The sequence below is a fragment of the Puma concolor genome, chromosome C1 (genome assembly GCF_028749965.1).
Source record: "Puma concolor isolate L17-30 chromosome C1, mPumCon1.1.hap2, whole genome shotgun sequence".
NCBI classification, from domain to species: Eukaryota; Metazoa; Chordata; class Mammalia; order Carnivora; family Felidae; genus Puma; species Puma concolor.
The window spans coordinates 4,057,158-4,083,592 of record NC_141674.1 but is presented as its reverse complement, the minus strand read 5'-3'; the positions used below and the strand labels follow the sequence as shown (position 1 = coordinate 4,083,592).

Sequence of the window (26,435 nt, the reverse complement as noted above, 5' to 3'; positions counted from 1 at the left end):
GTGGGCGGGGCTTCTGTCGCCCTCGCGTTGGGGACGGCTAGCAGGACTTTGGTGTCCCCAGCAACCCGGTAGGGTGGGTACGGGTCCATTACGGTGTAGGGGAGTCTGCGAGCCTTATGACGGGCAAGCGGCAAGCCAGATTCAAACCAGACTGGCCGGCCCCTCGCCCTGGCTCCAGAGAGGAGGCTGGGCGGGGTTTCGGGGCAGGATGAAGAGGCCACTCCAGGAAGGGTGTGCAGTGTGGTGGGGGTCCCGATGCGGGCCAGCCCATTCCACAGGCCGGGTGGCGCTGACCAGGGTCTATCTAGGCATCCTCCGGGGCTATGGGGACAGCTCTGAAGGCGCGTGCCACATGCTGGCAGCGGGAGAGCGTAGGCAGCACCCGGCCATTCGGCCAACCCCAGGTGGTCGTGCGGCTCCTGAGGAAGAGGGGTCCTTGGCCAGATCTGTCTGGGAGGTCGCCGATTCAACAAAGTCGAACAGATTTATGTAACGTCGAGATCTTCAAAGCCGCGGCCCTGTGCGCACGGTTTATTGTGAGCCGGCAGCTAGCATTCAGCTTCCCACACCCACTTGGCCAGCAACCCTCAAGAATGCTACATCTTCCTTCCAGAGGTGGGGACGTCAAGGCTGGGGGTGGGGCACAGAGGCTATGGAGACCCCACTCCCGCTACAGATTTGCAGCTAGCGCCATTAACACAAATGGAACCATGATGCGTGTCCTCGAGGGAAGGAACCGAAGTGCATGGTGTGGACGGCCCAGAGGGAGCTACAGAAAGACGGGCGGACAGATGGACAGAGAGATGGTTGCAGAGGGTGGTGCTGCTGCCCAGGGGCTTGACCTCGGTGGGCCATTTCTGCCCACCTTCTAGGACCCCCCAGAGGATGGCTCCGTTTGCCTCCCACCCCCCCCCCCCCCGGACCTCCCCCTACTCTTCTGAGCCCTGAGAGCCCTTGGCTGGTGACCCGGGCACTTGGGGACCAAGTTCCTCACGTGAATCCCACGCCCGCCAGTTTCCAGAAACGCTGGTGGGCTAGAGAAACGGGCCCCTCACATCAGGCAGGACCTGGCTCCATCGGGCTCTGCAAACGGCCCCGGGGCCATCCCTCTCCAGCCCGCTGCCTTGCTCGTGGCCTTTGCTTTTGAGAAGTTCTTTTCTTCCCAAGCCTCTTGCCTTCTTTCCCCTGCCCCAGGGATGGGAACTCTACCAGCTGGAGGGAGGGCCTTCGGCACATGGCCCAGCCCACCGCCTCTCCATCTGCTTTCCCCCTCATCCAGTCCCCTTTCCCAGCTCCAGGACCCAAACATACTGCCCATGAGCGGGTCCTCTGCAAGGCCGGTGGGAAACCTGACCGCAGTCCCTCCCCCGCGGGAGGGGCCCAGCCGTGCCGCCCTCCCAAGCCGTGGCCTTTGGCCACCGCAGATGGATGGGAGTCACAGGATTCCTCAGCCACGCCAAGCACGTTCCACAGCGGAGGGGAGCGGGGGGAAAGGCCCCCAACTGTTTCAGCCCAGTGGCCTTGACCTTGCATTCTTGGCCTCTTTGGCTGTCCCCCATCTGGTGCAGGGATGGATGGAGGGGGGCAGAGCGGGCCACAGGCCAGCGGCCACATATCACCTGGATGCTTATTAGAAATGCGTCTCAGCCCCTGGGCCCTAGACCCACCGGGTCAGAACCCGGGTGACCTACGCACACATAGGCGTTGGAGAAGCCCCCGACCGACACATCCCGCCTGGGCTGCACAGAAGCCGGGCTCAGCTGGATGCGGCCTTGTGTTTGTGGGGTGCCTTCAGGAACAGGGACGGGGCCCCCGGCCCTCCTGTCCCCAGGAAGCTCCCCGTTAGCACTGCCTGCTCTAACGGAGAGAACATTTTGTCTCCCTGGGCTCTTTCAGGTCAGATTGCATGGCCTCAAATTTCACTTTTAAAAAAAGTCAGCCAGAGAGAAAACCAGAGCCGCAGGGGCGCCTTCCTCAATAAAGTGTCTTGGAAAAGCCACTTTCCGTGTGTGCTTTTCAAACAGGCACCGGAACCACTCCGAGGAGCACGAGCCTAGTTCTTTAAATACCCGAAAGTTCCGCTGGCTCCAAGCCACAAGGTTTTGACAGTTTACACCTGGTGACATTTAGCGAACAATTTCAGAGGCGGCTGAGGGGGAGGAAGTATTTGGCTTAACCTGACACTCCATCCTCCAGCTGATTGTTCTCTCTTTTGCCAATATACCATTTGCCTGTAAAACACTTGGGCCTAAAAATAGCTGCTGGGGCTCCAGTCGTGGATGGAGGGCACCTGCCCCATTTCTTTGCCTTTCAGACACCCTCAGGGTACCGCAAGGAAATGTCCCGGGGGCATCCGCAGAGCGCTTTAAACCTGCATTCCTGACCGGGGCTGGGCCAGAGAGAACTCTGCAGGGGGACAGATGGGGTCCCGGGAAGTGACCGCCTGAGCTGCTGCGGTGGTCTCCGCGCCTAGCGGCCAGGCCACTCTCGAGAGCGGAAGGGGGCGCCGTTCCCAATCCTGCCACGTGGGCAGGCACGAACCGAGACTTCCCGGGCAAAGCCCAGCCTCCGGCCCGTTCCCTCTGGCCGGTGAGGGGGCTCTGCCCCCCGAGGAGGGGCACGTGGCCTCTTAGGTCGCTCAGAGGAAAGAAATGCAGAGAAGGGGCTACCAGGACCCGAGGCGCCTCTTCCTGTCATCTGTGCCGTCCAGGGCTTTTGCCCACCCAACCGTCACTACTGCTCCCGGCCCAGCGAAGTGGCCATCCCGAGGTCACCCAGCCGGCACAGCGCTTGTCTCCACTTCCCTTTGGGGACTGTGAGCAGCTGGCACTCCCTGGGACTGGACCCAGCGGGGACCCCCTTCCTTCCTCACACTCGGCCCTGCTCTAGGCCTTCCCTCCCAGGTTTTATCAAGTGCATTTCCAGCTAAGGTTCATTATCAAAGAGGCACTGGGCTTGGGATTCCACCTGCCATGTGGAGGGTGGCGGGGAGGCACCCGTGACGCTGGTATCCGTACGGGGACCCCTTCCCAGGGTCTTCTCGGCCGCCTGGCAGGAAGGCGGGGCCCCGGGTCAGTGCCTGGCCCCCGGGCAGCCCCAGGCCGCCAGCAGAGCCGGGGTGGGGTGTTCGGGGGGCCCCCCCCGGGGCAGGGCCCAGGCCATGGCCTGCATTTGGGGTGCCGTGGCGTCTCTAACCTGCCTGTGTCTGTGTGTGGTCCACAGCCCGAGACCGAGGACGAGAAGAAGCGCTTTGAGGAAGGCAAAGGGCGGTACCTGCAGATGAAGGCAAAACGGCAGGGCCAGGCGGAGCCCCAGCCCTAGGCGCCCCCTCCCGCGCCAGGTCTGCGGCGGCCCCGGTGTCTAGTCACTTAGAATTTACCCCCTTGGCCAAAAACCCAATCCACATTGAGAGCTGGTGTTGTGTGAAGTGTTCGTCTTGCAGTGTTAACCTGTGCTCTCTCCTGAAAACCTACACACCAAAGCTTTATTTATACCACTCCAGTGTCGTCCCTCCCGCTGGAGGCACTCCCGAGGGGATGCTCGCGTGCACGGTGTGTACGGAATCCAGCGTCACTAATAAAGCTGCTGTTTGACTGGACCTTGGCCCCGGGTCGTCATTTGTCTCGGGGGGCTGCTTTCCTGTGGGGCACGGGGTGGGGGGCCAGAGGCTTCCATGGGCCCTCCCGCACTCCCTTCTCGCCCGGGTGCCAATACCTGCGTGTACCCCAGCCCTCGGGTTCTCCTAATGACTTGCTGGCTGGAGGGAACACCCCTTCCCTCCCAGGGCCCGGGCTCCATGTCCTGGCCGGGAGACCCCAGCCAGCAGCCCGCTTGCCCTCTATCTGGCTCATGCAGGCTGCCAGCTCTAAGCCTCGAGTGGCCTTCCCATAGATGGGGGTGGGGGTGCTTGTGAGGACCCAGGGAGGTGATGTGCAGGGAGAACGGAGCCCAGCCTGACTGGGGCACGTTCAGCAAATGGGAGCCCTGCCCCGGCCTCCCTCTGCCTCTTCTCAGTGGGAGCAGCTCTGGCTCCTTAGCCCTCTGGAGGAAGAGGCAGGGATTCTTCTAGAAGGAGCCTCCCAGCCGGTGCCAGGGCCCCTGTGCCTGTTGTGGAAACCCCCAGCTGCTCAGGCCAGGGGGTTATTGGGAAGGCTTGTGGGGTGAGGGTCTGAGCAGCAGCGTGTGTGAATGGTGTCAGCGTGTAGCTGTGTGTGTGTGTGTGTGTGTGTGTGCGCACGCGCGTGCATGCACATCTGTAGCCCTGTCTGTGCATACGTGTGTGTGCATGTGTGAGATGTGAGGCTGTGCGTGTGCATCTCGGCCAGCAGCCTGCCAGGCACTACAGGGGTCAACCCTTCACCCCCACCCGTGACTGAGAAAGACACCACCAAGCACACCTGGTGATGGGAGAATGTTCCCAACCCAGGCTCATCGTGGAAGCCTGGAGATGGGGAGAGTGGCCACCAAACAGCTGCAGCCTCACACAGGGCTCCCCGGGGCCCAGAGAGAGGGAATGCGGCTCCAGATGTGCAGAAACACCCGCCGAGAGCTTCGGAATCTGTCTCAGGCCTCAGTCGCAGCTGCCAGGGTTATTTCCTACCTGGAAGCAGGAGGGAACAGGCCACTGGAGGCCACAGCACCAATCCCTTCTGCCCCCCCCCCCCCGCCCCTGGCTCCACCCAGGCCCCATTCAGACCTCCTGAAGGCAGCGGGTGGGTGCCCTGGGCTGGGAGTGACCAGGAGGCCTCCCCTACAGGTCCAGCAGAAAGCTCAACCCAGCCCAGGCCAGCCGAACCAATGTCCGTGAAGCCAGAGCCCAAGGGACAGAGGACATCAGGGCATCTACATCCTTCTCGGTCTTGACCACTCATCTATGTGGCTTTGGGCAAGCCAGGTGCTTAAAATCCACTTCCCAGGACAGCTGGGAGGAGCCCAGGCTAGCAAAGCATTTAGCACAAGGTCCCCAGGGTGGTCATGGGAAGCCCATCTCCCACCTGCCCCCAGAGCCAGCTGAGCCCAGGGCAGGGACACTAGTACAGGCAGCAGTGGGTGAGCTGGGCTGGTGGAGGGGCACTGGGGGCCATAGGCCTGGGGTGGGCTGTCCTCTGCCAGCAGGACAGCAGTGTGGCCAAAGACTCCGGATGACTGGGTCACCTGTGTTTGTCTTAGAAATGCCACACTTGGTTACCAGCCTCCCTGTGCCAGCCTCCCACTGCCGGTGGCCTATTTATAACCAGTGCCACCTGGGCAGGGAGCTGGCCCATCCATGGAGAGCTCACTAGGGGTCCTGGCTGCCCAGAAGCCATACATGGAGTATACGGTCCAAGGCCCCCCATTCACCAGCCCCACTTCATTGTGGAGGCTTTGGATACAAACACCTTCATTTTTGTCACAGAGCACTGACCCTACGGCCTGCCCTGGGTCTCCTAACAGCTGCCCCTAACTCCCCAGCTGCTCCTGGGATATAGAGGTGGTGTAGGGGCAGGCGGTGCGGGAGCCAGCTAGAGAGTGGTGTGGGCAGCACTGGATGCATTTGGTTGGGCCCGGTTCTATCTGGACAGGTGCCCCCTTCCTCCAGACACTGGGCTGCACACTCTTGGATGCTTCCCAGGTGCATGGGAAGGACAGTGACGTGCCAAGCAGCCCAGAATGACTTCGAGGCCTTGTGCCCAAGGGTGTGTGTGGTCATGGGTGTCCTTGAAGAGACAGGCAGGGTCCTCTGTAGGGATGGGAGACCAAGACTCCAGGAGTCTCCAGAGGCCCCCATCAAGGAGACTAATAGGATTCCTTCTGGATGCCTGTGCCCCCCGCTAGAAATGCTAAGGGGGGGGGGGGGTGGCGGCGGGGAGCTCCTGAGGCGGGGACCAGGAGTGCTGAGTTGCAGGCCTGGCCTCTCCCAGCCGCCACGTCCTCCAGTTTGAGAGAACATTCCTGAGCCCATGGGGTGAAGGGCAACAACCTGGCAGACCCGTGGTCCATTCACCATCCCACGGTGGACCTCCCCAGAACCCAGGAGAAGTTTGAATCCTTAGTTGGCCCGACCTCGCCTCTCCCTACCCCAGCCCCTGATCCTGACCGACTCCCCAGTTCCTGGAAGTCGCTAGTCCTCAGGCGCCCCAGGTCCCCTCCAGCCCCACCCTTATTGTTGACCGTAGATGTGGCTTCCTCCGGGAAGGCCTCCCTGAGCCCCACGCCCGGCCGTAGGTTCTCACTGTCCGTTCCAGTCCTAGGCCCCCTGGGCCCGCCACCCCCCAGAGCTCCAGGCCTTTCCTCTCCCCGGAGGCTCGGAGGCCGAATCGGGCCAGTGGACCGACCCGAGACGGCAGCGAGAAGCCGCTGCGTAGCGCAGACGTCCCAAGAGGCGCCGCCCTCCCGAGGGGCTTTGGCGCCCGCCGCGGCAGAGGCGGGGTGCAGGGCTGGAGGGAAACCAAGGACCCACAGATGCGCAGACCGACGGACGCGGCGGTGGGCCGCGCCTCCGGGGGCGGGGCGGTCCGAGGGGCGGCGCGGAGGCATGCGCCCTGCTCCGCCCCCCGCCCCCGGCCGCCCGAGCTCTGCCAGCCGAGCGGCGGGAGCCGAGCGCGGCGGCGGCGGCGGCGGCGGCGGCGGCGGTGGCGGCGGCGCGAGGGGAGGGAGGAGCGGCGGGCCGAGCGGAACGCGCGGGCCCCGGGCGGCGCCGCCAGGATGCCCCGGCCCGCGGGCCGCTCCGCCGCCAGCCACCCCCGCGGACCCCGGCGGCCCGCGCTCGGCCCGGGAGCGCGTGAGCCTCAGCCAGAGCCGGAGGCGGGAGCAGCGAGCAGGAGCCCCGGGCGCCCGAACGCAGGGTGAGCGCCGCCGCCGGGCCCGGGGACGGCCGGGTGGGAGGACCCTGGGCATGAGGCCCCCCCGGCGGGAGAGCTCTGGGCGGGGAGGGTCTGCCTGATGTCCGTTGGTCTCACGGTCTGTCCGCGGGGCGGCGGGCATCGCTGAGGGCCATGCACCGCCCCCCCAACTTGGGGACCTTCGGGGTAACTTCCCAGGGGCCGCTTCTTCCTTCGTCCCGCCTTCCCGCCCCTCCCCCCCCCCCCCCCCCCCCCCCCGCCTCCCGGCGCCAGCCGCTTGCTGGGAGCGGTGATGGCCAGTGTAGGGGTACTGGGCCCACCCCTGCCCAGCGTAATCCGTGGGGACGGCTGGTTCCCGGGCCGTAGCTCGGACGCGCCCTCGGGCTTGGGTAGGGCCGGGGGTTCCGCTTGGGACCGGCAGGCTGGGGCGCGCCGGGCCGGGCGGGAGTATCGAAGCGCCGAGAGGCAGGAACCGCTCGCTGGTTTGGGGGGCGGGCGGGGGGGGGGGGGGGGGCGTGCCGGAGATGCGGAGGCTCCGCGCTGAGAGCCCCGCCCTGGGCAGCAGCGGGGCCGGGTGTCGCGGGCAGTTGGGCGGCAGCGCGGGCGGGGCTGAGGCCCGCGCGAGCCGGGCGGGTGCAGCGGGAGCCCGGGGAATCCTTTCAAGTTCTGGGTTCTCTTTGTTGCGCAATAGAGCCCTGGGGCCACGAGGCTTCATTGGCCCGGGACCGTGACGTCACGCCGGGGCCCCGCCCGCAGACCCTGCGGAGGGAGTCTTCTGGGCCGGCGGGGACCCGGGCGGGTCACACCTGCGACGTGCTGTGGGGGGGAGGGGAGGAAGGAGGGGTTCCAGGATCTGAGGGAGGCAGGAAGCCCCAACCTGAAATGCTGGGGGGGACGCTCTGAGTGTGTCTCGGAAGAAACTTCCCAGCAGGGGGCGGCGACCCCTGAGTGCGGACCGCACTAGCTGGAGCCCAGCCTGGGGTCTGGCCCTCAGTGTCCGCTGCTCCCTGTGAAGAATGAACAGCAGGCGTGTGATCAGTGGGTCTTTGGTCATCAGCCTGGAGGAAGGGGTCTCCCAGTTTGTACACTGTTAAGCCCCCTCTCACTGTGAATTTGGAGACCTTGGAAATGCACTCCCCACCTTCACCCCAGTGACATTTCTCCCCTGTCCCCAGGACCACCACTGTCAGGAATCCTGGGCTGCAAACCCAGCCCTCATACTTCCTCCCTGTGTTGCTCCAGCTTCTGAGCCTCAGTGTTCCCATCTGCAGTGTGGGAAGAGTAGGATCCATCCTGCAGGGACAGAGGGTTGAAAGGCAGCCTCTTTTCAAGGACCAAACATGCCTGTTTCTGCTAGGGTTCAGGTTTGGGTTTGCACTTGGGTTTGAGAGGCCAGGATTTAGCTGCCAGCCAAGGTGGGGCGGGGGGGGGGGGGGGGTTGGGTCCTGATTCACGCACATGATAGCTTGGGGCTAATGTTTTAACCCCTGTCTTTGTTTGACTACCTTTAAAATGGGGATGCTGTTGGTATTTATTACGCAAAATCTCTGGGGGTGCTAACCAGGAGTGTGCCTGTTCACGGGAAGATGCTTCCTCCCTCTCCAGGCAAGGCACGTTCTGCCCACGGAACTAGAGCCTTTCCCTGCAGTGAGAGACGGTTAGGCCAGACAAGGGGAAGGCCTGGCACCGTGAAAGGTTGTGCCAACCTGTGGCACCTTCCCCACCACCCTGCCCAGTGATCCACAGGGCCCAGGGTTACAGGGGTCGGACAGAGCCTGTGGGCATCTGAGGGAAGGCCTCCCAATATGACAGCCAGGGAGACCCAATGTGGGTGGAAATAGATGCTGGCCCACCAGGTGCATGCTGAATCCAGCTTCCTACTTGACAATGTAAAGATCACTGGTTGTCTGTGGTCTCTGGCCCCCCAGCGGCGCCCACACCCTGCCTGCTCTAGACCCCTCGGTACACCCTATGCCCTCCTCACCCCAAAGCCGGGCTGTCTCAGGTTCCGGTTGGGGTGACTGTGTCTGCCCACACAGGTCTGAGGCTTACCCACACCTCCAAGCTCAGGGTCTTGGCCCTTAAGGGACAGCCGAGCTCAGTGAGCGAAGAGGGCTGTGGTATGGACTTCTACCTGTCAAGCATTTATCGAATGCTTACTGTGTGCTTGGCTGCATTCCTTGGCATAGTGTATCTACTGTCCGAGGTAGGTACTGTCGTGTCCAGCTTACAGATGAGAAAAATGAGGCTCAACTGAGTCAAGTAATTGGCCGGAGAGCTAGAGGCAGAGTCTAGCAGCTGTTTACCCCATCCCATGTGGCCTCATGGATGCTGATATCAAAGAGCTTTGCTGGACACTGGAATGGCTGGCTGGTCGGGGGTCCGACGGGGCCACCCCGTCTCCCACAATGGGTCTGGGGTGGGGAAGAGGAGGAAGCTCTGTACGCAGAAGCCTGATGTTTGGGAGGGAATTTCCCTGGCCCCAGAACTTCCCCAACCCCGTAGGAGGCCTTTAGGAGCACTGGTATGGTCGAGGACAGTCTCCTCCCCTGGGTCACGGGTCTGGGCAGGCCCACAGCAGGGGCGGATAAGATGCATCCCTCAGAGGTCCCTCAGTGTCCAGGGGGCTCAGGCCACAGATAGACCAAAAGAACCCCGGACAAGACAGGAAAGGGCCGAGTGGTATTGCCTACCCTGCCCTGAGGGCCAGGGGCCTGCAGTGTCCTGCCCATCCCAAGCTGGAAACAGTCCCCGGGGGATGGCATGGCTGTGTCTGGTACAGCAGCTGCTCAAAAGTGCTGGGGGCAAGAGAATTGCAACCGGTAAGATTAAACAGGCGCTTGAGTAAGAAGGGCCAAGTATAGGCAGAGGACACAGTAGGCTTTCACCTAGCATTGTACTTCTCCTCATGCTGCCTGCTCCAGGCTATGGCCGCATTGTCCTGTTGTCCCGGCCTCATATCAGAGGGACCAGCCAGTGCTCCACTCGAAGAAGTAGCTTAGGGCTGCCAGGCTTGGAAGGAGGAGGGAGAGACTCTGCCTGGCCGCCTGGCAGGATGGAGAGCCTCTCCAACATGTGCGTTCTGCCCAACTTCCTGTGTCCCTGGCTCGTGTCTGTCGGCTGTCAGCCGTTCCTCGTTGGGGTCAAGGTCTGGTCCCTGGGCTGTCTACAGACCCATGCTGTCCGAGGCATCCATAGCATAATACTGATCGCCTCCCCAGAGCACCACCGTGTGCAAGACCTGCTCCCAGAGCATGAATGTGACCACCACCCAGAGCGCCCACTGGGTGTGAGACCCGGCCCAGGGCTTTAGAGATACGGCGGCTGTCCGCCCCAGCCTCACCCCAGAGGAATCATCATCGCCCCGTTCCAGAGGACATGGGGGCAGGAGCCTTGCTCAAGCCACACAGCTGGTAGGCTGGAGCTTAGTTTGCACCCCTGGCCTGCGGTAGTATGGGGGGCTGACCCAGGCAAAGCAGGTTGCCCGTTCCCAAGCTGGCCATGGAAGTGGTCGCCAGATCACCCCTGCTGCGCAGGGAGCTTCAGGGGGCTCACCCTCTAAGGCATGCCCTCATTTGGCCAAACGAAGCGGGACTGATTAAGATAAGGGCCCCTGATGTGCGCCAGGGAGGCATCGTGCGGGCTGTGTGCGGGCTGGGGACATTTATGGTGAGTGCTGGTTCCTGGGCAGGGCCAGGGCACCAGGGGACAAGAGCGCCCAGCCGGGATGAACGCAGCTGTCCTGGAAGCAAACCCAGACCCAGACCTTGGCCAGGAGCAGGTGGAAGGGAGGGTGTTTGCACTTTATTGGGCACCCCTGGCCATGTCCCCTGGGTGCCAGGGACATGGGCTGGAGGCCTCAGAGTAGAGAAGAGGCAAAGCAGCCCAGCTCAAGCCAGGACCGTACAGGTAATGGTGCATCAGGAGACCCCTCCATCCCCCACTCTAAGGAGCCAGAGGGACAGTCCCCGCGCACTCATCGGCTTCTCCCCCACTGCAGATGCTCGCGGTCCCTGGTGTCTCCGAGCCACCACGTGTGAGGGCCGCTGCTCCCAGCTGAGGCCTGGCCCCGAGGAGGATGTCTCGGCTGCCGGCCGGCGCCCGTCTGCACCATGAGTGATGAGCGGCGGCTGCCTGGCAGTGCGGTGGGCTGGCTGGCATGCGGAGGCCTCTCCCTGCTGGCCAATGCCTGGGGCATCCTGAGTGTGGGTGCCAAACAGAAGAAGTGGAAGCCGCTGGAGTTTCTGCTGTGCACGCTCGCGGCCACCCACATGCTCAACGTCGCGGTGCCCATCACCACGTACGCCGTGGTGCAGTTGCGGCGGCAGCGCCCCGACTACGAGTGGAACGAGGGCCTCTGCAAGGTCTTTGTCTCCACCTTCTACACCCTCACCCTGGCCACCTGCTTCTCCGTCACCTCCCTCTCCTACCACCGCATGTGGATGGTCCGCTGGCCGGTCAACTACCGGTGAGCTCTCGGGCGTGTGCACGTGTGCACTTCCGGACCTGGCGTCGATAGAGGGGGGCTTGTGGGCAGTGCATAGAGGCCCGAGGGGCGTCTATATCCACAAACGGCCCCAGGGTGCTGACAACCCCCCCCCCCCAGCTGTGGTGCCACACCTGTGTTGCGCTGGGGGCAGACAGGGAGGCTCCGGAGGGGCTGTTCTGGGCCCCGGCTGGCATGCACGTGTAGCTGTGCCTGGGGGTACATGGTATCCAGTACAGAAATGCTTGGTGGGGGGACGTGTGACAACACACGAGGATCCCCCGTGCAAGGGACAAGGCCCCACTTTGCCGACTGTCATGACTGTGATGTACTGGGGGGGCCGGGGTGGTCGGGGATCCTCTGCGGTCGGGGCTCCGGGAAGACCCGGTGAGTGACACCTCGCTCCTGTCCCTACTCTGTGTCAGGCTGAGCAACGCCAAGAAACAGGCAGTGCATACGGTCATGGGCATCTGGATGGTGTCCTTCATCCTGTCAGCCCTGCCTGCCGTCGGCTGGCACGACACGACTGAGCGCTTCTATACCCACGGCTGCCGCTTCATTGTGGCAGAGATCGGCCTGGGCTTCGGCGTCTGTTTCCTGCTGTTGGTGGGTGGCAGTGTGGCCATGGGTGTGGTCTGCACAGCCATCGCCCTCTTCCAGACACTGGCTGTGCAGGTGGGGCCGCGGGCCGGCCGCCGCGCCTTCACCGTGCCCACCATCGTGGTGGAGGACGCCCAGGGCAAGCGCCGCTCCTCCATTGACGGCTCTGAGCCCGCCAAAACCTCGCTGCAGATCACGGGCCTGGTGGCCACCATCGTCATCATCTACGACTGCCTCATGGGCTTCCCCGTGCTGGTGGGTGAGACTGTCAGCTGGCGGGAGCCTGTCAGGGGGACTTGGGCTCCGGGACAGCCCTGGGGTCAGGCACGCTCCAGGCGTCAGGTGGTTGAATCCTCCCACCCAATCCGTGGCAGGGGGCGGGGGGGGGAGGCATTATCATCATCATCATCCCATTTTGCAGATTTGGAAACTGAGGTTCAGAGAGGTAAAATGACCCACCTAAAGTTAAGGCAGCTGTATTAGGACTTGAGCCCAAGTCAGATGACTGCAGACCCCAGGATCTTTCTGGCACACTGTAGGGACATTTCTTACCAGAGTGAGGCCCATTCAAGCAGAGGATGTAGAACGTGGAGTAACATGACCACCTGACCCCAAGAATAAAGTCTGGATTCAACAGCCATGGCCTCGCACCCACAGGGCTCCAGCCCAGCCCCCTGAAGGGTCTGGAGTGGGACAGGAAGGGGTCTAGGGGCAAGGACCAGCCCGAGACTTTGTCCAAGCAGCTAGGCAGGGCTGTGTCCCTGGAGTCATGGCAGAACACTAGCTCCCGAAGGTGACAAGTGGGGTGGCAGCCTCATAGGGGACAAACTCAGGATGTAGTCCCAGGTAACCTGTGGGCCCACCCTCAGTGGGCCCGCTACCCCCTCCCCCAGGGGCTGGGTTCTCCTGTGTGCAGTGGGGCCCTACATCTCCAGTCTGTGCTGATGGAGAGAAGGAGCGTGTGTAGAATTGCAGAGCCACAAGGGGACAGCAGTGGAGGAAGAGCGTCCCCCCACCTTCCCTTCAGGGCATGGAAAGGGGTGCTGTTTATGGAGCTCACTCCACACTGCAGGCCTGGTATGGTGTCTGAGATCTTTACTTCACACTGTGGGGTGTTCTTGGCCCATTTCATAGATGAAGAAACTGAGCCCCAGAGAGGTTCAGCACTCTTCCGAGGGTCACACAGCTCGCATAGTGGAACCAGTGTGATGAGTGTATCATACCCACTCTGCTCTGATGGGGGACTAATTAAATGTCACTCTGGGTGGGGGAAGGAACTCTCCTGGGGGGAGAGTTCCCTGCATCCACCACCATGCAGGGGAAGAGCGAGGAGGCCACTGGCCGCGGAGGAGTGAGGATGGCAAAAGTCCCTGAACTGGGAAGCTTGGGACCTGGTTCTCCAAACCTCGGTTTCCTCTTCCCAAAAAGGGATTGGTAAAGCACACCCCCACCTCTCTCCTTGGGCAGTCATGAGGCCGACGTGAGGCAAGGCCCGCCCCGTGCTGCCCGGCGTCATGTGAAGGACCATCTGTGCACTCGGTGGGTTCTGGCCGTGCATCTGGGCAGCCAGCGGCTCTTGCCGGACACGGACTTCTACCCTCACACTCTGGCTCCTTCCGGCCCAAGAGCCCATAGCTGCGTCTGCTGCCTCTTCCTCCTGCACGTGGGAGAAGTGAGGGGCGAGGGGAGAGGGGGGTCCTGCCAGGTGCCAGGCCGAGCCCTGTGCCCACAGGTGGTGAGCTTCAGCAGCCTTCGGGCGGACGCCTCGGCGCCCTGGATGGCGCTGTGTGTGCTGTGGTGCTCCGTGGCCCAGGCGCTCCTGCTGCCCGCGTTCCTCTGGGCCTGCGACCGTTACCGCGCCGACCTCAAGGCCGTCTGGGAGAAGTGCGTGGCCCTCATGGCTAACGACGAGGACTCGGACAATGGTGAGGATGACCTGGGAGAGGCCCCAGGGAGAAGGGGGCCTGGACGAGGTCAGCAGGGTGACAGCTGTCAGGTGACCACCCCATGGCACCGAGGGGACCCCTTGCTCAAATGGCCTTGAACCCCTAAGGGACCTAAGTGTCTCCTGGGGTGTTCTCCTCTCAGGTGAGTCCCCCAGCCCCACAGCCAAAAGGTGGCAGAGCCAGGATTTGAACTCAGGACTCTGCCCTGTGTGTGTGTGTGTGTCTGAGTGTGTCTGAGGGTCCCTGGAACTCACTCTCCGATGCCCCCAGGTTTCCGTGGCCCCTAAGCTTTTGCCCCACCCTGCAGATACCAGCCTGGAGGGTGGCATCCCCCCGGACCTGGTGCTGGAGCACTCTCTCGACTACAGCTATGGAGGTGACTTTGTGGCCCTGGACAGGATGGCTAAGTATGAGCTCTCTGCCCTGGAGGGGGGCCTGCCCCAGTTCTACCCGCTGCGGCCCTTGCAGGAGGACAAGACACAGTACCTGCAGGTAGGGCACCGGGCAGGGCCCGAGACCCCCAAAATGCGGGTGTGTGTTGGGGGGGAAGTATCGTGATCTCCCCAAGGCCTTTCCTCTCTGAGCCGCGCGTCGGTCCCCGTTTTCCAGGAGGGCAGCCCGGGTTAACCCCGCCCGTCCTGACAGGTCCCGCCCACGCGACGCTTCTCACACGACGACGCCGAAGTGTGGGCCGCCGTCCCGCTGCCCGCCTTCCTGCCGCGCTGGGGCTCGGGCGAGGACCTGGCCGCCCTGGTGCTGCCCTCTGGGTCTGACCGGCGCCGCGGCAGCATGCTGGCCTTCGCCGAGGACGCGCCCCCGTTCCGCCCGCGCCGCCGCTCGGCCGAGAGCCTGCTGTCGCTGCGCCCCCCCGCCCCCGACGGCGGCCCGCGCCGCGCCCGCGACTCGCCCCCCGGCAGCCCTCGCCTCCGCCCCGGGCCCGGCGCCCGCTCCGCCTCGGCCTCGCTGCTGCCCGACGCCTTCGCGCTGACCGCCTTCGAGAGCGAGCCGCAGGCCCTGCGCCGCCCGCCCGCCCCGCAGGGGCCCCTCCTCGACGGCGCCCAGCCCGGCGAAGACGCGGCGCCCCCTGGCGGCGGCGGCGCGCAGCGGAGCCCCGGGCCGCGCCCGGCCGTGCACGCGCGCGCGGGGCCCCTGCGGACCGGCCTGAGCGCGTCGTGGGGCGAGCCCGGGGGCCTGCGCGCGGCGGGGGACGGCGGCGGCGGCAGCACCAGCAGCTTCCTGAGCTCGCCCTCCGAGTCCTCGGGCTACGTCACGCTGCACTCGGACTCGCTGGGCTCCGCGTCCTAGGGCCTACCGGCGCCTCCCCACGCGCGCCCGGCGGGCCGGGCCGCCCGCAGGGACCAAAGCACCAAAGATGCCGCGCTGACCTAGGCCGGGCTCCGGGCAGCGCCACGCGGGGCTGGCCGCGTGGCCAGCTCTCCCTGCGTGACGCCTGGCCGTGGGCCAGCTCTCCCTGCGTGACTGAGCCGCGGGCATTTCCTGGAGTGACGGCGGCTGCCCTGGACGACCGCCGGGCACGGACCAGCTGCTGGGTACCGCATCTCGGGGCAGAGCGAGCCTGGCTTGGGTAAAGGCCCTGATGCACCTCGCGCAGCCCCGGGGCAGCTGGGTTGGGGGGATGGGGGTGGCGGCCGGGAGCCCAGGGACAGGGCCACCACTAGACGGAGCAAAACCCAGCCCTGCAGGAGCCACCGGGCTACACCCTACTTTCCACTTTGCACTGTAACTGTCTCACCCCCGTGGGGGGCAGTGTACAGAGGGTCTCTAAGCACAGGGGTCTTCAAAGCCCAAACAAGCTCTCTGAGCAGGTGTTCCTGCTGACCAGTTCTGCCTCGGTTTCCCCATCTGTTTTGAGCAGGTGACCATGTTAACTCTCAGGACTGTTGGGAGAAGTCTCCTGGTCCCTGTGCCCTGGCTCCTCAATGGACAGGGTGTGAGAGCATCTAGGGCCCTCTGTGGGCCCTTTGCGGGGCGTCAGTCTTCAGTGTGTGGCCCGGTGTGGCCTCTGCACCTGAGGCCTCCCACTCTCAGTGCCCCTGGCCCCCCAGGGACACACCCCAGCTAAAGCACAGCACTTTTCCTCCACCACCCACCTTGACCACTGTTAGTGTCCCCCCACCCTCATCACCCTGCCATCATGAAAGTCATGGGTCCGTGATGAGAAAGAAATGAAGAAAGGGAAAAGGGGCTTCCTTATCCTGATGCCCCAGGGAAGGAATCCTGGCTTAGAGTCCTCCCAGGTTGTGGGCCTTAGGGTCCTCCCTCACCCATGGACAGGGCTCTTGGCTTTGCCATGGGTCTTGGGGAAGGGCCTGCTGGGTATTCTTTGGAGAAAGACCCTAGGCTCAGGCTAAGGAGAAGCCCAGGAACAGCTGTGACCTTGAGCTGAAAGGACAAGGGCAAATGCAGAGGCTGTGTCATCCCGGCCCCTGCCTCCACACAATGGCCCCTACACCTCAGCCCCAGCCCCAGCCCCTCCCCCAGCAGATTCCAGGGCCAGCACAGAGCCTGTTGGCCCTGTGTTCCCTCCTGCTCTGTCACCTGGGATTGCAACGCTGCCCCGGACCCTCTGGTGGTCAGGCCCATTTCCTCACCCCCCTGACAAGGTCTTGGCCCCAGAGGAGGCCCTGGGAGGGGCGAGGATAGGGGGCTACCTGGCTCCATCTATGCTTTGGAGGCCACTGGTCCTAGGCTGTGGGGTAACTGGGCAGGGAGGAGCCAGCCACAGGTGAGCAGGACAGAAAACCACAGTAGAGCCCCAGCCATGGGAGGGGCCACCTCTGGCCAATGCTGCTGTGCCTTCAAGGACCCACATGTCCAGTGGGGGCAGAGATCGTCAGCTAGCCACTGTGTCATCCCCCCACCCCACCCCTTGCTCAGGCCGGCCCACTTGTCACATTGGGTTTTTACTCTGTATTTCATATCCAATGGCAATACTTGCAGGGAGACATGATACCCCCAAATCCCTCCAGTTATGGTTTTTACAAAAACAAAAAGGAGGGAGGACCCCAGACGGAGGACCCTGGGGCCTGGGTCTCCCCCTCGCGCTTTGTGCAGCCGCCAGGCCTATTTGCTGCGTTGAGAAGCAGCTTGGCCCCAGGCTCGCAGGGGAGGGAGCTCTGTCCTTATACCACCACCCACCCAGAGCCAGGAATCTGTTTGTAGTTTTTTGACGACTGGGCATTTCTCTTCTGTACAGAATACAATAAAAACTTCCTATGATTTGCACCTGGCATTCCTAGGGTGGTTTCATGGAAACACCTTTCCAGAATAGAGCAGCACTGCTAGCCAGCTGTCCCCAAGTGTCTCTCCCTCTGGGTCCAGAAGTCCTCCTAGTGCGCCATCCTTTGGGCCAGTGCCCCTTTTCTATGCCAGCGTTGCAGCCCCACCCAGGGAGCCAGGATGGCCTGGACCAGCGGCAGGACAGAGCAGTGGGGTGGGCACCACAGCGCTAATAGCAGGAGAAGCACTATGAGCGCAGTTGGCAGCCTCCGCACCAGGAGTGGCTTCAGGGACGTTTAGCCTCTGTGAGGTCGGTTCGGGAGAGCAAGAAGGGCAGGGCCTGGGGGCGCCAGACCTATCGTGCCTGGTGGTGACCCGCTCCAGCCCGGGTACGAGTTTGGAGGCCGCTCCCTGGGCCCGCGGTATAAGGTCGCCACCTAGTGGCTGGCAGAGGGATTAGTGCGGCTGCTCCTGTCCCCCACTCGCCCCCAACGCAGCAGGAGGCCGAGACCCCAGGGGCCGCCGCCCCCCCCCCCCCGACCGCCATAGCCGAGACCCCCTCCCCGCCTGCGCTCCAGAGAGACTGATGGGCGGAGTGGGGGAGCCGGGCCGCTCTCTCCCCGCACTCTAACCAGAACGGGCTTAGCACACATAAGCAAAGCAGGGGTATCCCTAAATGGGAAATGTTTTATAGAAAGTCAGTATTTGTAGTTCAAAAGATGCACCCCAGTAGGCATCGTGGGAGAAATTTGGACTTCCGTGGTCTCTTTGTACCCATCTCACAGGTTCGCCACTGTCTGTATTCTGAATTTCAAGCTGGAAATGCCAGGATCCCTCCCAGGGCTTGGCGCAGGATTCTCATCCCCCAGCCCCAGGCTGCCCCTCGAACACCGGGACCCCGAGCTAGGGTCGGAGCACAGCAATGACCTCGTTTTCGGAAGAATAAACAGGCGCAGAGCGCTCGGAGGGCTGTCGAGGGTCGCGGGTTCTGTGGCGGCAACAAGAAGTCCGGCGGCCGGAACCCTCAGGAGCCGCGCGCTGCGGGATGTGGGGTGACCCGAGCGGTGGGCGGAGCATCTGGCGGCAGGGCGGGCTGCTGAGCTGGGGCAGCTCGGGGCAGGTCTTCTGAGATGGGCGGGCCTCAGAGAGCGCGCCGGCAGGGTGGGCTGTGCTGCGTGCGGAGGGGGTGGGGACCCGTGGAAGCCGAGAAGCTCCAAGGTGGGGGTGGGCTGGGGGCCCCTCGCCGGCGGGGCGGGACCCGGCGAGCTTTGTGCCGGTGGGAACCGGGCGTCCTCGGCTGGCTGAATGGGCCGGGGCGGGGCAGCGATTCTCCTCGCTGCGAGGGGTCCGCTCTGCGCCGCTGCCGACGGCGACCTTCCCACAGCGGCGAGGCTGCGGGGCGGGGGCGGGGGCGGGGGCGGGCTGCCCGCCGGGGGCCCTGGGAAAGAGGAGCAGCCTGGGACATCCCCTCCCAGCCCCGCGAGAAGGTGGGACGAGGAGAGAGCGGGTCCAGCTTGAGTAGGTGGGGCTGGGGGGGGGGGCCACAGGTCCCCCTCGAGGCTCCGTGTATTTCCTCGCGTTCGCGGGCACGCGGCACCCTCCCAGCCACCCCTGCCACGGGACCAAGACGGAAGACTGGGGTCCCGGCCATCACCGCAGGCGCGCTCTAAACAGTCTCTGCGTCCCGGGGCCAGAAGGGGGCCCCCTTGAGTCTGAGGCGGCGCCGGGACTCACCAGGGCCGCCAAACCCCCAGACTCGGCCCCGGGCTCTCGGCGCAGCGGCGAGGGGCCGGCTGCGGCCCCGGGACGCTGGAGGACGGGCCGGGGAGACCTCCAGGGAAGAGGAGCCGGGGTGGCTGGGACCTCGAGGCGCCGATGGCTGGAGCAGGGGCCCAAATGGCGGGGACGCAGGAGCCAAGCGGCGCGGGCGCCTCCGGGCTCGGGCTGGCGCTGTCCATGGTGCTGCCACCTGCGCGCTCAAGCGCCAGGGGGCAGCGCAGGCCGCCGCCGCCGTCCTCTCCGCGCACCAGAAGCTGGCTAACTTCCGGCAGACAGCTGCGGAAGCCAGACGGGAACTCGGCTCCGCTGGGGACCCGCCAGAGCCCTGGGGGGAGGGGACCGGACAGGAGAAATGTGAAGGGGAGGGAAGAATAGGAGAGGGGAGGAGGAAAGGAGAGGTGTAGAGAGAGAAAAGGAGGGGAGAAATGTGGCGGGGAAGGGAGGGGAGGGGCTAGGCAACCTGAATTTCTTTCCCAGGGTCCAGACCCTCGCTCACCCGGATTGCGACTGCACTAGCCTGCAGGGTCTTCGCAGCCTCCTGCCTCCAGCAATCTGGGGCCCTCTCCTCACCCAGCTGCCCACTGCCCCGAGCTCTCTTCTCATCCATCCCTCCTTTATCTGGCCTTGTGATATCCACGGGTCTGACGCCACAAGTGCCCCCCCTCCTCAGATCCTTGCCCTATCCCCTCCAGACTCCCTCCCACCTTGAGCCGAGTTCTGAAGGCTTTTCATGTACTTGACGCTCAGCTCCAGTATATCCGCCTTCTCCAACTTGCGTTTCCGGATCTGCAGATCCGTGGAAAGGGCTCTTAGCTGCACAGTCCGACTTGGAAGGGATGAGGTTGGGGATCGTATCACCCCCACCTCACCACATCCCCACGTCTCACCTGGTGGGAGTAGTGTTTTTCCAGCAACGACTTCAGCTGCTCCAGCGATACATTGATGCGTGCCCGTCGCTTCTTCTCCATCAGTGGCTTGGAGATCTGTAGAGGGGTGGCATTATAGGACAGGGCCAGGGTCCTCTTGCCCTTTGCCCCACCGCACCCCCGGCTTGGCAGGCCCACACCCTGAGCCCTTCAGGACCCCAGACCTTGCGGAAGCCGCCGGGTTGGCCACCGGAGCTGCCCTGGGTCCCAGGCTTAGTGCCCATGTTGTCGTATCTGCTCCTGTGGGAGGCAGTGCCGCCTTTATAGGGGCTCCTCGTTTACATGTCAATGAGGCTCTCCTGGACTCGAGGAACCCCGAGGGGGAGGAGATGAGAGGGGGATGCACTGGGAAATTCCCCACCTCTCTGTGTGACCCCCCTCTCAAAGCCCAGGCTTCAGCCTTACCTCCAGGAACCCTCCTTTCTTCCAAGGGGCCCTCCTCTTCCCCTTTCTCAGTCTTTCCCATATCCCTTTTGCCCCCACTACTTCCCGAGTCTGGGGTCCCCTCCCATGCACATCCCTCCGTGCCCTGTTCTGTCCCAGTGTTTAGTATCCCTAGGGAACGAGCCTCACTAGTCCCACTTACCTAGTGCTTGCCGTCCCTTGCCTCCAAGCATTCTGGGGGGCACCCACTGAGGAAGGTCCATGGGTCCAGCTGGTTCTGAGCCCCGCTAATGACTATGACAACACACCAGGCCACCGTGTGTCTGATGAAGATGCGGAGGCAGGGAGGACCCGCCAGCAAGGCCTTTCTGCGGGTTTCACGCTCTGGCCACGCTGGCAACGCCACATTAGTCGTCCTAATGTTGGGACAATGCAGCGATTTTCTGCCTGTGTCTGCTCAAAGCCGGGCACAGGCTGGGCTTGAGGGGGCCACACAGCGACATGTGTCCCATTAAAGCGTGCAGCCCGCCCTCGGGGCCACAGCCAGTCTCCTCCTAGCTGGGGTCTTGGACTGGGAGCATTCCTGTGCTCAGGTGTGTGTCCTGACCCCAAGTGCCCTCTGGCCCTGTTAGGCCCCAACCCACACTCTTCCAGCTGGGCTAGTTTCAGTCCTGAGTTTCCAGGCTAGACAACTCAGGCTCTGCCACTTGCCCTCACAGCCGGGGAGTTTATTCCCACCGGCCTTCTCTTGCTCCCAACAAATGAAAGGTGAGGGTGAGAAAGATCACTGGTCATATGGCGAGAGCATCGTTCTGTGCTCTTGGAGGTCTGGGACCCCCAAACACTGTTCATTATTCGGGCTGTGGTTGGAGACCCAGGGAGCTCAGAGGAAGAGACACCCACCCCAGGACCTGTTAGGCCCTACAGCAGGACTGCTGCAGTCCCGGGTTGGGCCCCAGGAGCAGGACTCCAGTAGCTGTGGCTGACAGGATGACGCCCCTGGACTCATCTCCAGTTACCTCCCTGTCCTGGGTTCGCAGGGTCCCAGGTTCAAGGTTTATAAAATGGGGCTCCGAACAATGCTGGCTCCCACGGCTACTTGCGAGGGCAAGGAAGTAGCTTCGACGCAAAAGTTCTGCAGTTGAGCCCTGCGGCAGAGGAATAAACAAATCGGCCTTTGCGAGGGACCCACCGCGAGGGAGAGGGGAGATTGTTGGGTCCCGGATGGGCCCCCTGGCTCCCTGGAGAGGGGCTATCTTCTTCCCCCACACCCGCCCCTGCCCGGAGTATTGATGGGCCCTGCCTGGGGCAGAGGCTTCTCAGGCGCCTAGCAGCGTGGAGAATCGCGCTCCGCCCTCCTTTCAAGGCCCAGGCTGCGTCGGCCGGGGTTCCGAGGTGCTCTTCCGCCCCGGCCGCAGGACCCCGGGCCAGATCGGGCCGGGCTGGGCCCGGGGCGGGCGGCGGGGACGAGGCCGGCCGGCCAGAGTTGGCACGCGCCGGGCAGCTTTGAAACACCGGGGGCTGAGCGGGCCCCACTGGCCTCCGTGCGCTCCCCCGGCTTGGGGCGGTGGCGGCTCGGTACAAAGGCGCCGCGGGGCAGGCGGGCGGCGGGGCCGGGCACAAAGGGGGCAGCCGAGTGTTAAGGGCTTTGTGCCGGCCCCACAAAGCCCGCCCGCGCCCGCCCCCTCGGGGCCAAACTCCGGGCGCCCCGCTGCGCGCGGGCTTCCAGCGGCCGCACATCTGCACGGAAGCTGGGCGCGCGCCTCGCTCCGGCGGTCGCCCTCCGCCCCCGCCCCCGCTCTCAGCCGCGCGGGCTGCGGGGCAATTTGTCCTCTAATTATGATCCCTCCCCATAAACCGCCGCCCGCGCCTTTCAACTCGGGCGCATTAGCAAACCAATGGCCCTCGGCGCAGCCCTCGCGGCCCGCCCCCTCTCCAGAGTTAGGGCCGCCATAAAGGGGCCCGCGGCCCGCCCCTGCCCGCACCCTAGCATCCGCAGCTCCTGGGGCCGTCACTCCTCTCGAGCCCGAGCAGAAGGCTCCCGGTCGCGCTAGGTGGGGCCGCTCACGTGGGTGGCTTAGTGTGTTCTTAAGCAGTGGAAAATTGACCGCAAAACGAGCTAATTCGCAATGTTCTGCTTTGGCTGCGGGCGGCGAGCCTGGTGGGGCGGCCTGGGCTGGACTCGCATCCGTCAAATTCTGCCTCCGCCCACTTAATGGGCCTCCGCCTCGCTGCCCCCTACCCCTACCCCGGCACCCCCCCCCCCCCCCATCCCGGGACAAGTCCCCGGGCTGGCGTCCCCGCGACTCCCCGCCTAGGCTGATTTTCTCTCTGCTTTCCGGGTTTCCCCACTCCCAGCGCGGCTTGCCCGCCGAGAACCGCCCTTAAGTCGGGCGAGGGTCGGGCAGGACTCAGGGCTGAAACAGATCCTGGTGAGGATTCCACCCTCCCTTTTCCCCGCGCGCGGAGAAATCCCCACTTTACGCGCAATTCGGGCTCCTGGGCGGCCACGTCCCCACTAAGACCCAGGTCCCCTCCTCCCCCACTCTGTGAGTCCTGAGCTAGACCACCCTCAGCACACTCACAGGCAGGCGGGGTGGGGGGGGGGGGCTCCGAAGGTGTGAGTAAAGGTTGGGCGGGTGCGTTTTCCGAGGTGGGGTGGGAGGGGCGGCACACCCTCCCCCCCACCCCCCCTTATCTAAGAGCAAGCAGGGCGAAGCCTCTCCGGCTGCTGGGAAGGACGTGGACTATCTTAGAAGCCGGGCTTATGCAAACTGGGATGTAGGCCACCGACTCCCTTTCCATCTTTAGCATCTGGGCTCCCCAGGGGGCCTGGAAAGGAGCACGAGTTGGGGAGACCCAGGTTGCCCTTTGCTCATTCAAGGGAAAAAAAAAAATCCTTCTGTAGTTCTGGAGACCTCGGGGGGATTCAAGGAACACTCAGTCCTCTGCTTCCTCGGGCTTGGGAATTGAAGGCAGAAAGTGGCCTGTGCCTTCGTTCTCCCTTTCCCCTTTGGTTTTCTCGACTTTGTCTAAAGAAAAACTGTTACAGAGCAACTAAGGTCTGGAAAGGAGGTAAGCAGGGGGGTTGCAGGCCCCAGGACAAGAGCCGCACCAGATAGTCCACCGACCCTCCCAGGCGATGACCCTGTGTAACCTCTCCGCCCTGGGTGAGAGCCCCTTTCCCTCCGGCAGCACCCAGGGATTGAAAGCAATGCTAGTTTACTGGGGAGTGCCGCAGAGGCCACCGCCCGCGAGGTGACTTCGGGGAAGAAATACGCCAGCCGGCCGTCTCTGCAGATGCATTTCAAAGGGGAATGAAGTGATTGCTTCGTGTAATTAACTATTGGGACACAGCAAAAGCTCTGAAATGACTCAGCCATTTGTCTCCAGATGGGGTTGGAGTGGCTGCGATTGTTTAACTCTCTTTAGCTGTGTTGGAACTCCGAATGGCCTGGCAGCCGAGGGCCCTCCAGGGGACAAAGGCTGGGACTCCGGTGAGTGCATCAACACTGAACCGGGCTGGCCCAGCTGAGGGAGAGTGAATTCCGAGAGACCCCCATTGTCCCAGGCCTTTGTGTTTCTCCCCAGCTGGCTCTAATCTTTAAATATTTACCCGGCCCTTTTGTGCACTTGTGACTTAGGCACTTCAGGTTGATGTGCTCATAAATTCACATCATTTACCCGTTTCCAGACTAGAGAGAGGAGGCTTTCATGCCTGGAGCCCAGAATGGTCAGAGGAGGGAGAAGAAAACTGTTGGAGGATCAGGGTTCCCTCCCAGGGAGATGAACAGACCCTTCCTGGCCTCCATGTGGGAAGTGGATGAGACGGAGGGCCTGTGAGTGACAAGGAGCCCCAGAGGCCCCTCCGGCAATAACTGACCAGAGACCCACCGGCAGAGGGAGGGGAGAGGCCAGTTCTCAGACCTTTTCTTACTTGGTGTCAAGCTTGGACAAGAGCCAACTTTTCATCCTGGGAAGCTGGTGTGGGTTGAGGTGTTTGGTTCACACCTCACGCTAGCACCTGCGTCTTGCGTGCTTCGCACTTGCTACATTCTCTCTTGCTCCATAAAGCAACCCCGTTTAAGAAAAAGGGTAGGGGCGCCTAGGTGGCTCAGTCGGTTAAGTGCCTGACTCTTGATTGCGGCTCAGGTCATGATCTCATGGTTCGGCTCAGGTCATGATCTCATGGTTCGCGAGATTGAGCGCCCCCCCCCCCCCCCGCCCCGCCCCGCCCCAGTCCTGCTCTTTGCTGACAGCAGGAACCTGCTTGGTATTCTCTCTCTGCCCCTCTCCCACACACTCTTTTTCAAAATAAATAATCATAAAGAAAAGAGAGAGAGAAAAAAAATTAAAAAAAAAAGAGAGAGAGGCTAATTTCATCTCAGCCTACAGTTTCACTTGGAAAAGTCAAGCTGGTTCTTAGGACTCTTTAAGCAGGAGGAAACTGCACTTAGACCCAAGATGGAAAACCACCTCAGCTGGTGGGTGAATAGCAGGATGGGGGCGGGGGGGGGGGAGGGGGATGTGTAGGGGAGACCCTGCAGAGGGACCTTCCTGCATGAGAAAGGGCTCCCTTTCGCCTTGCCTCCCAGCTCCAAGAACAAAACACATTCAAATGCTTCTTTACAAAAGAAGGCAAGTAAGGCATCCCAGGGCTGAGTAGTTTTCCTTTTATTTTCTTATATTTTTACGGGTTTGTTGTTCTCCTGCCTGGGGATGAGAGACAGATGCAGAGTGGATTTCTTTGATCAGATTGCTTTTCTCTGGTAGGAAAGCAGGACTCATTGTGTGTTTCTGTCCCTATCGCTGGTTGAATTACTGTTACTCTGTGCATCTCTGTATCTGTGTGTGTGACTTTGTTTCTCTGGGTCTATGCTAGTGTGTGCATATATTTGCTCACTTGCCTGTTTCCTCCCTTACTGCTCTGTGAGCCCTGGGTCCTGACAGATTCAGCAACTCCAGTCACTTCTAAAGATCCCCCTTCCCTCAGGTCTGGCCATACCTGGGAAGAGACTGCTTCCCCTTCCTTTCTTCCTTCTCCAAGATGAGGCTTGATGAGGTTTTGGGGTGATGGTGGGGGGTTGGAGCCCACAGCCAAGAAAGGACTCTCAAAGATGTCTTTGGTGCAAAAAAGGTGATTTTATTAAAGCACGGGACGGGACCCGTGGCAAGAAAGAGCTGCACTGGGGTTGCAAAGAGTAACTGATTTATATACCTTCAGGTTGGGAGGGGGTTAGGGACAGAGTAAGTCTCTAAGAAATTTTAGAAGAAAGGTTTCCAGGACCTTGAGGGTCTAGCTGTTGTTAGCAAAACGTCATTTATTACTGCTTAGTAAAACCTCAGTCATGAGACCCTTCAGATGTGTATCAGGAGTCATATACTTGGAGTTTAATTGCCAACATATACTTGGGGATTAAAGATAAATAAGGTTTGCAAAATAATTTTTATGTGTTTAAGGAGACTCACAGGATCCTGGGGGGGGGGGGTGTCAGGATAATGTTAAGCCAAGATTCCCTTTTGCCCCTAGCAAAGTGTCATCGTCCAGGCAGCTGAGCTCCTTGAGGGAGGTTGCTCACTCTGCCCCTTTCAAGGACTCATCACTGGGCTGTGGGCAGTAAGGGAATTCAATTTTTCATTTGCCTTTGTTTCCCACATCACCATGGCAAGCACTTAAACCCCCTTCCATCTTGGTGAGGGTGCTATTAGGGCTCCAGGAAACGGAGTCTATAGGTTTCTGGAGATTATGGAGAAGATTGCTTTTTACTTGCAGTTCACTAAGTTATCCGTAGACTGAAGGAGACTCCTGTTCTGTATGACTGGGATCTCCATCAGTCAGACATTTGCTTTCTTTCTTTTCCCCTGTTCTTGAGCAGTCAGGAGTGTCGGAGGAAGACACAGATATCCCACCTGGGGTGGGGTGGGGGTGCTGTTAGCCTGTACTTTGTCCTCAGCTTGCCCCATGTTCCCTAATCAGGGCTGATGGAGAAGGATGGTCTGAAGTGATGGGCAAAGGAGAGGGGGTTGCCTGGACTGGCTGAACTGGATTTCATGTTACTCTTTGCCCCCAAAAGGGAGCCAGTCCCGGGGGGGGGGGGGTAGATCAAGGCCCTAAGTCAGTGTGGACAGCAGATGCCAATGGCCAAAGGCACCCTGGAGATTTAATGTTTTAAAACACAAAGTTGGGGCGCTTGCGTGGCTCACTTGGTTACACATCCGACTCTTGGTTTCAGCTCAGCTCATGATCTCACGG

General features: G+C 62.3%; 3 protein-coding genes across 8 annotated transcripts in view; 2 read left to right on the top strand and 1 right to left on the bottom strand.

Annotated features, from left to right (window-relative positions):
• The window catches only part of ACOT7 (acyl-CoA thioesterase 7), a 102,743-nt gene extending 99,145 nt beyond the window's left edge, over positions 1-3,598 (top strand). For all 5 annotated transcript variants that reach the window (XM_086715521.1, XM_086715522.1, XM_086715523.1 and 2 more), the window contains exon 9: positions 3,223-3,598. In XM_086715521.1, coding sequence (XP_086571647.1) covers positions 3,223-3,321 — 99 coding nt within the window. In that variant the 3' untranslated portion in view covers positions 3,322-3,598. The remainder of the gene's footprint in view (positions 1-3,222) is intronic.
• Positions 3,599-6,582: 2,984 nt separating this feature from the next.
• GPR153 (G protein-coupled receptor 153) lies at positions 6,583-15,695 on the top strand. Of its 2 annotated transcripts, none has more exons than XM_086715519.1 (6): positions 6,583-6,824; positions 10,822-11,289; positions 11,733-12,162; positions 13,640-13,832; positions 14,161-14,345; positions 14,499-15,695. In XM_086715519.1, exons 2-6 carry the CDS (start codon positions 10,934-10,936, stop codon positions 15,156-15,158), a joined length of 1,824 nt encoding a protein of 607 aa, XP_086571645.1. In that variant the 5' UTR covers positions 6,583-6,824; positions 10,822-10,933; the 3' UTR covers positions 15,159-15,695. The 2 variants fall into 2 exon arrangements, with proteins under 2 accessions (XP_086571645.1, XP_086571646.1); XM_086715520.1 differs by lacking the exon at positions 6,583-6,824 and adding an exon at positions 8,276-10,730.
• Positions 15,696-18,539: 2,844 nt separating this feature from the next.
• On the bottom strand, positions 18,540-21,320 carry HES3 (hes family bHLH transcription factor 3). The gene is made up of 5 exons (XM_086715235.1): positions 20,385-21,320; positions 19,963-20,038; positions 19,760-19,855; positions 19,577-19,658; positions 18,540-19,197 (listed from the first exon to the last, which is right to left on the bottom strand). The coding sequence occupies exons 2-5, from the start codon at positions 20,020-20,022 to the stop codon at positions 18,824-18,826; spliced, it is 612 nt and encodes a 203-aa protein (XP_086571361.1). The 5' UTR covers positions 20,023-20,038; positions 20,385-21,320; the 3' UTR covers positions 18,540-18,823.
• Between the last annotated feature and the right edge of the window lie 5,115 nt (positions 21,321-26,435).

Coding starts and splice junctions, on each gene's coding strand:
- GPR153 (XM_086715519.1), top strand. CDS start 10,934: ATGAGTGATGAGCGGCGGCTGCCTGGCAGTGCGGTGGGCTGGCTGGCA. Junction 12,163..13,639: donor TCATGGGCTTCCCCGTGCTG/GTGGGTGAGACT, acceptor CTGTGCCCACAG/GTGGTGAGCTTCAGCAGCCT. Junction 14,346..14,498: donor ACAAGACACAGTACCTGCAG/GTAGGGCACCGG, acceptor CCGTCCTGACAG/GTCCCGCCCACGCGACGCTT.
- HES3 (XM_086715235.1), bottom strand. CDS start 20,022: ATGGGCACTAAGCCTGGGACCCAGGGCAGCTCCGGTGGCCAACCCGGC. Junction 19,659..19,759: donor AAAAACACTACTCCCACCAG/GTGAGACGTGGG, acceptor ACGGATCTGCAG/ATCCGGAAACGCAAGTTGGA. Junction 19,198..19,576: donor CCTTCAGAACTCGGCTCAAG/GTGGGAGGGAGT, acceptor CCCTCCCCCCAG/GGCTCTGGCGGGTCCCCAGC.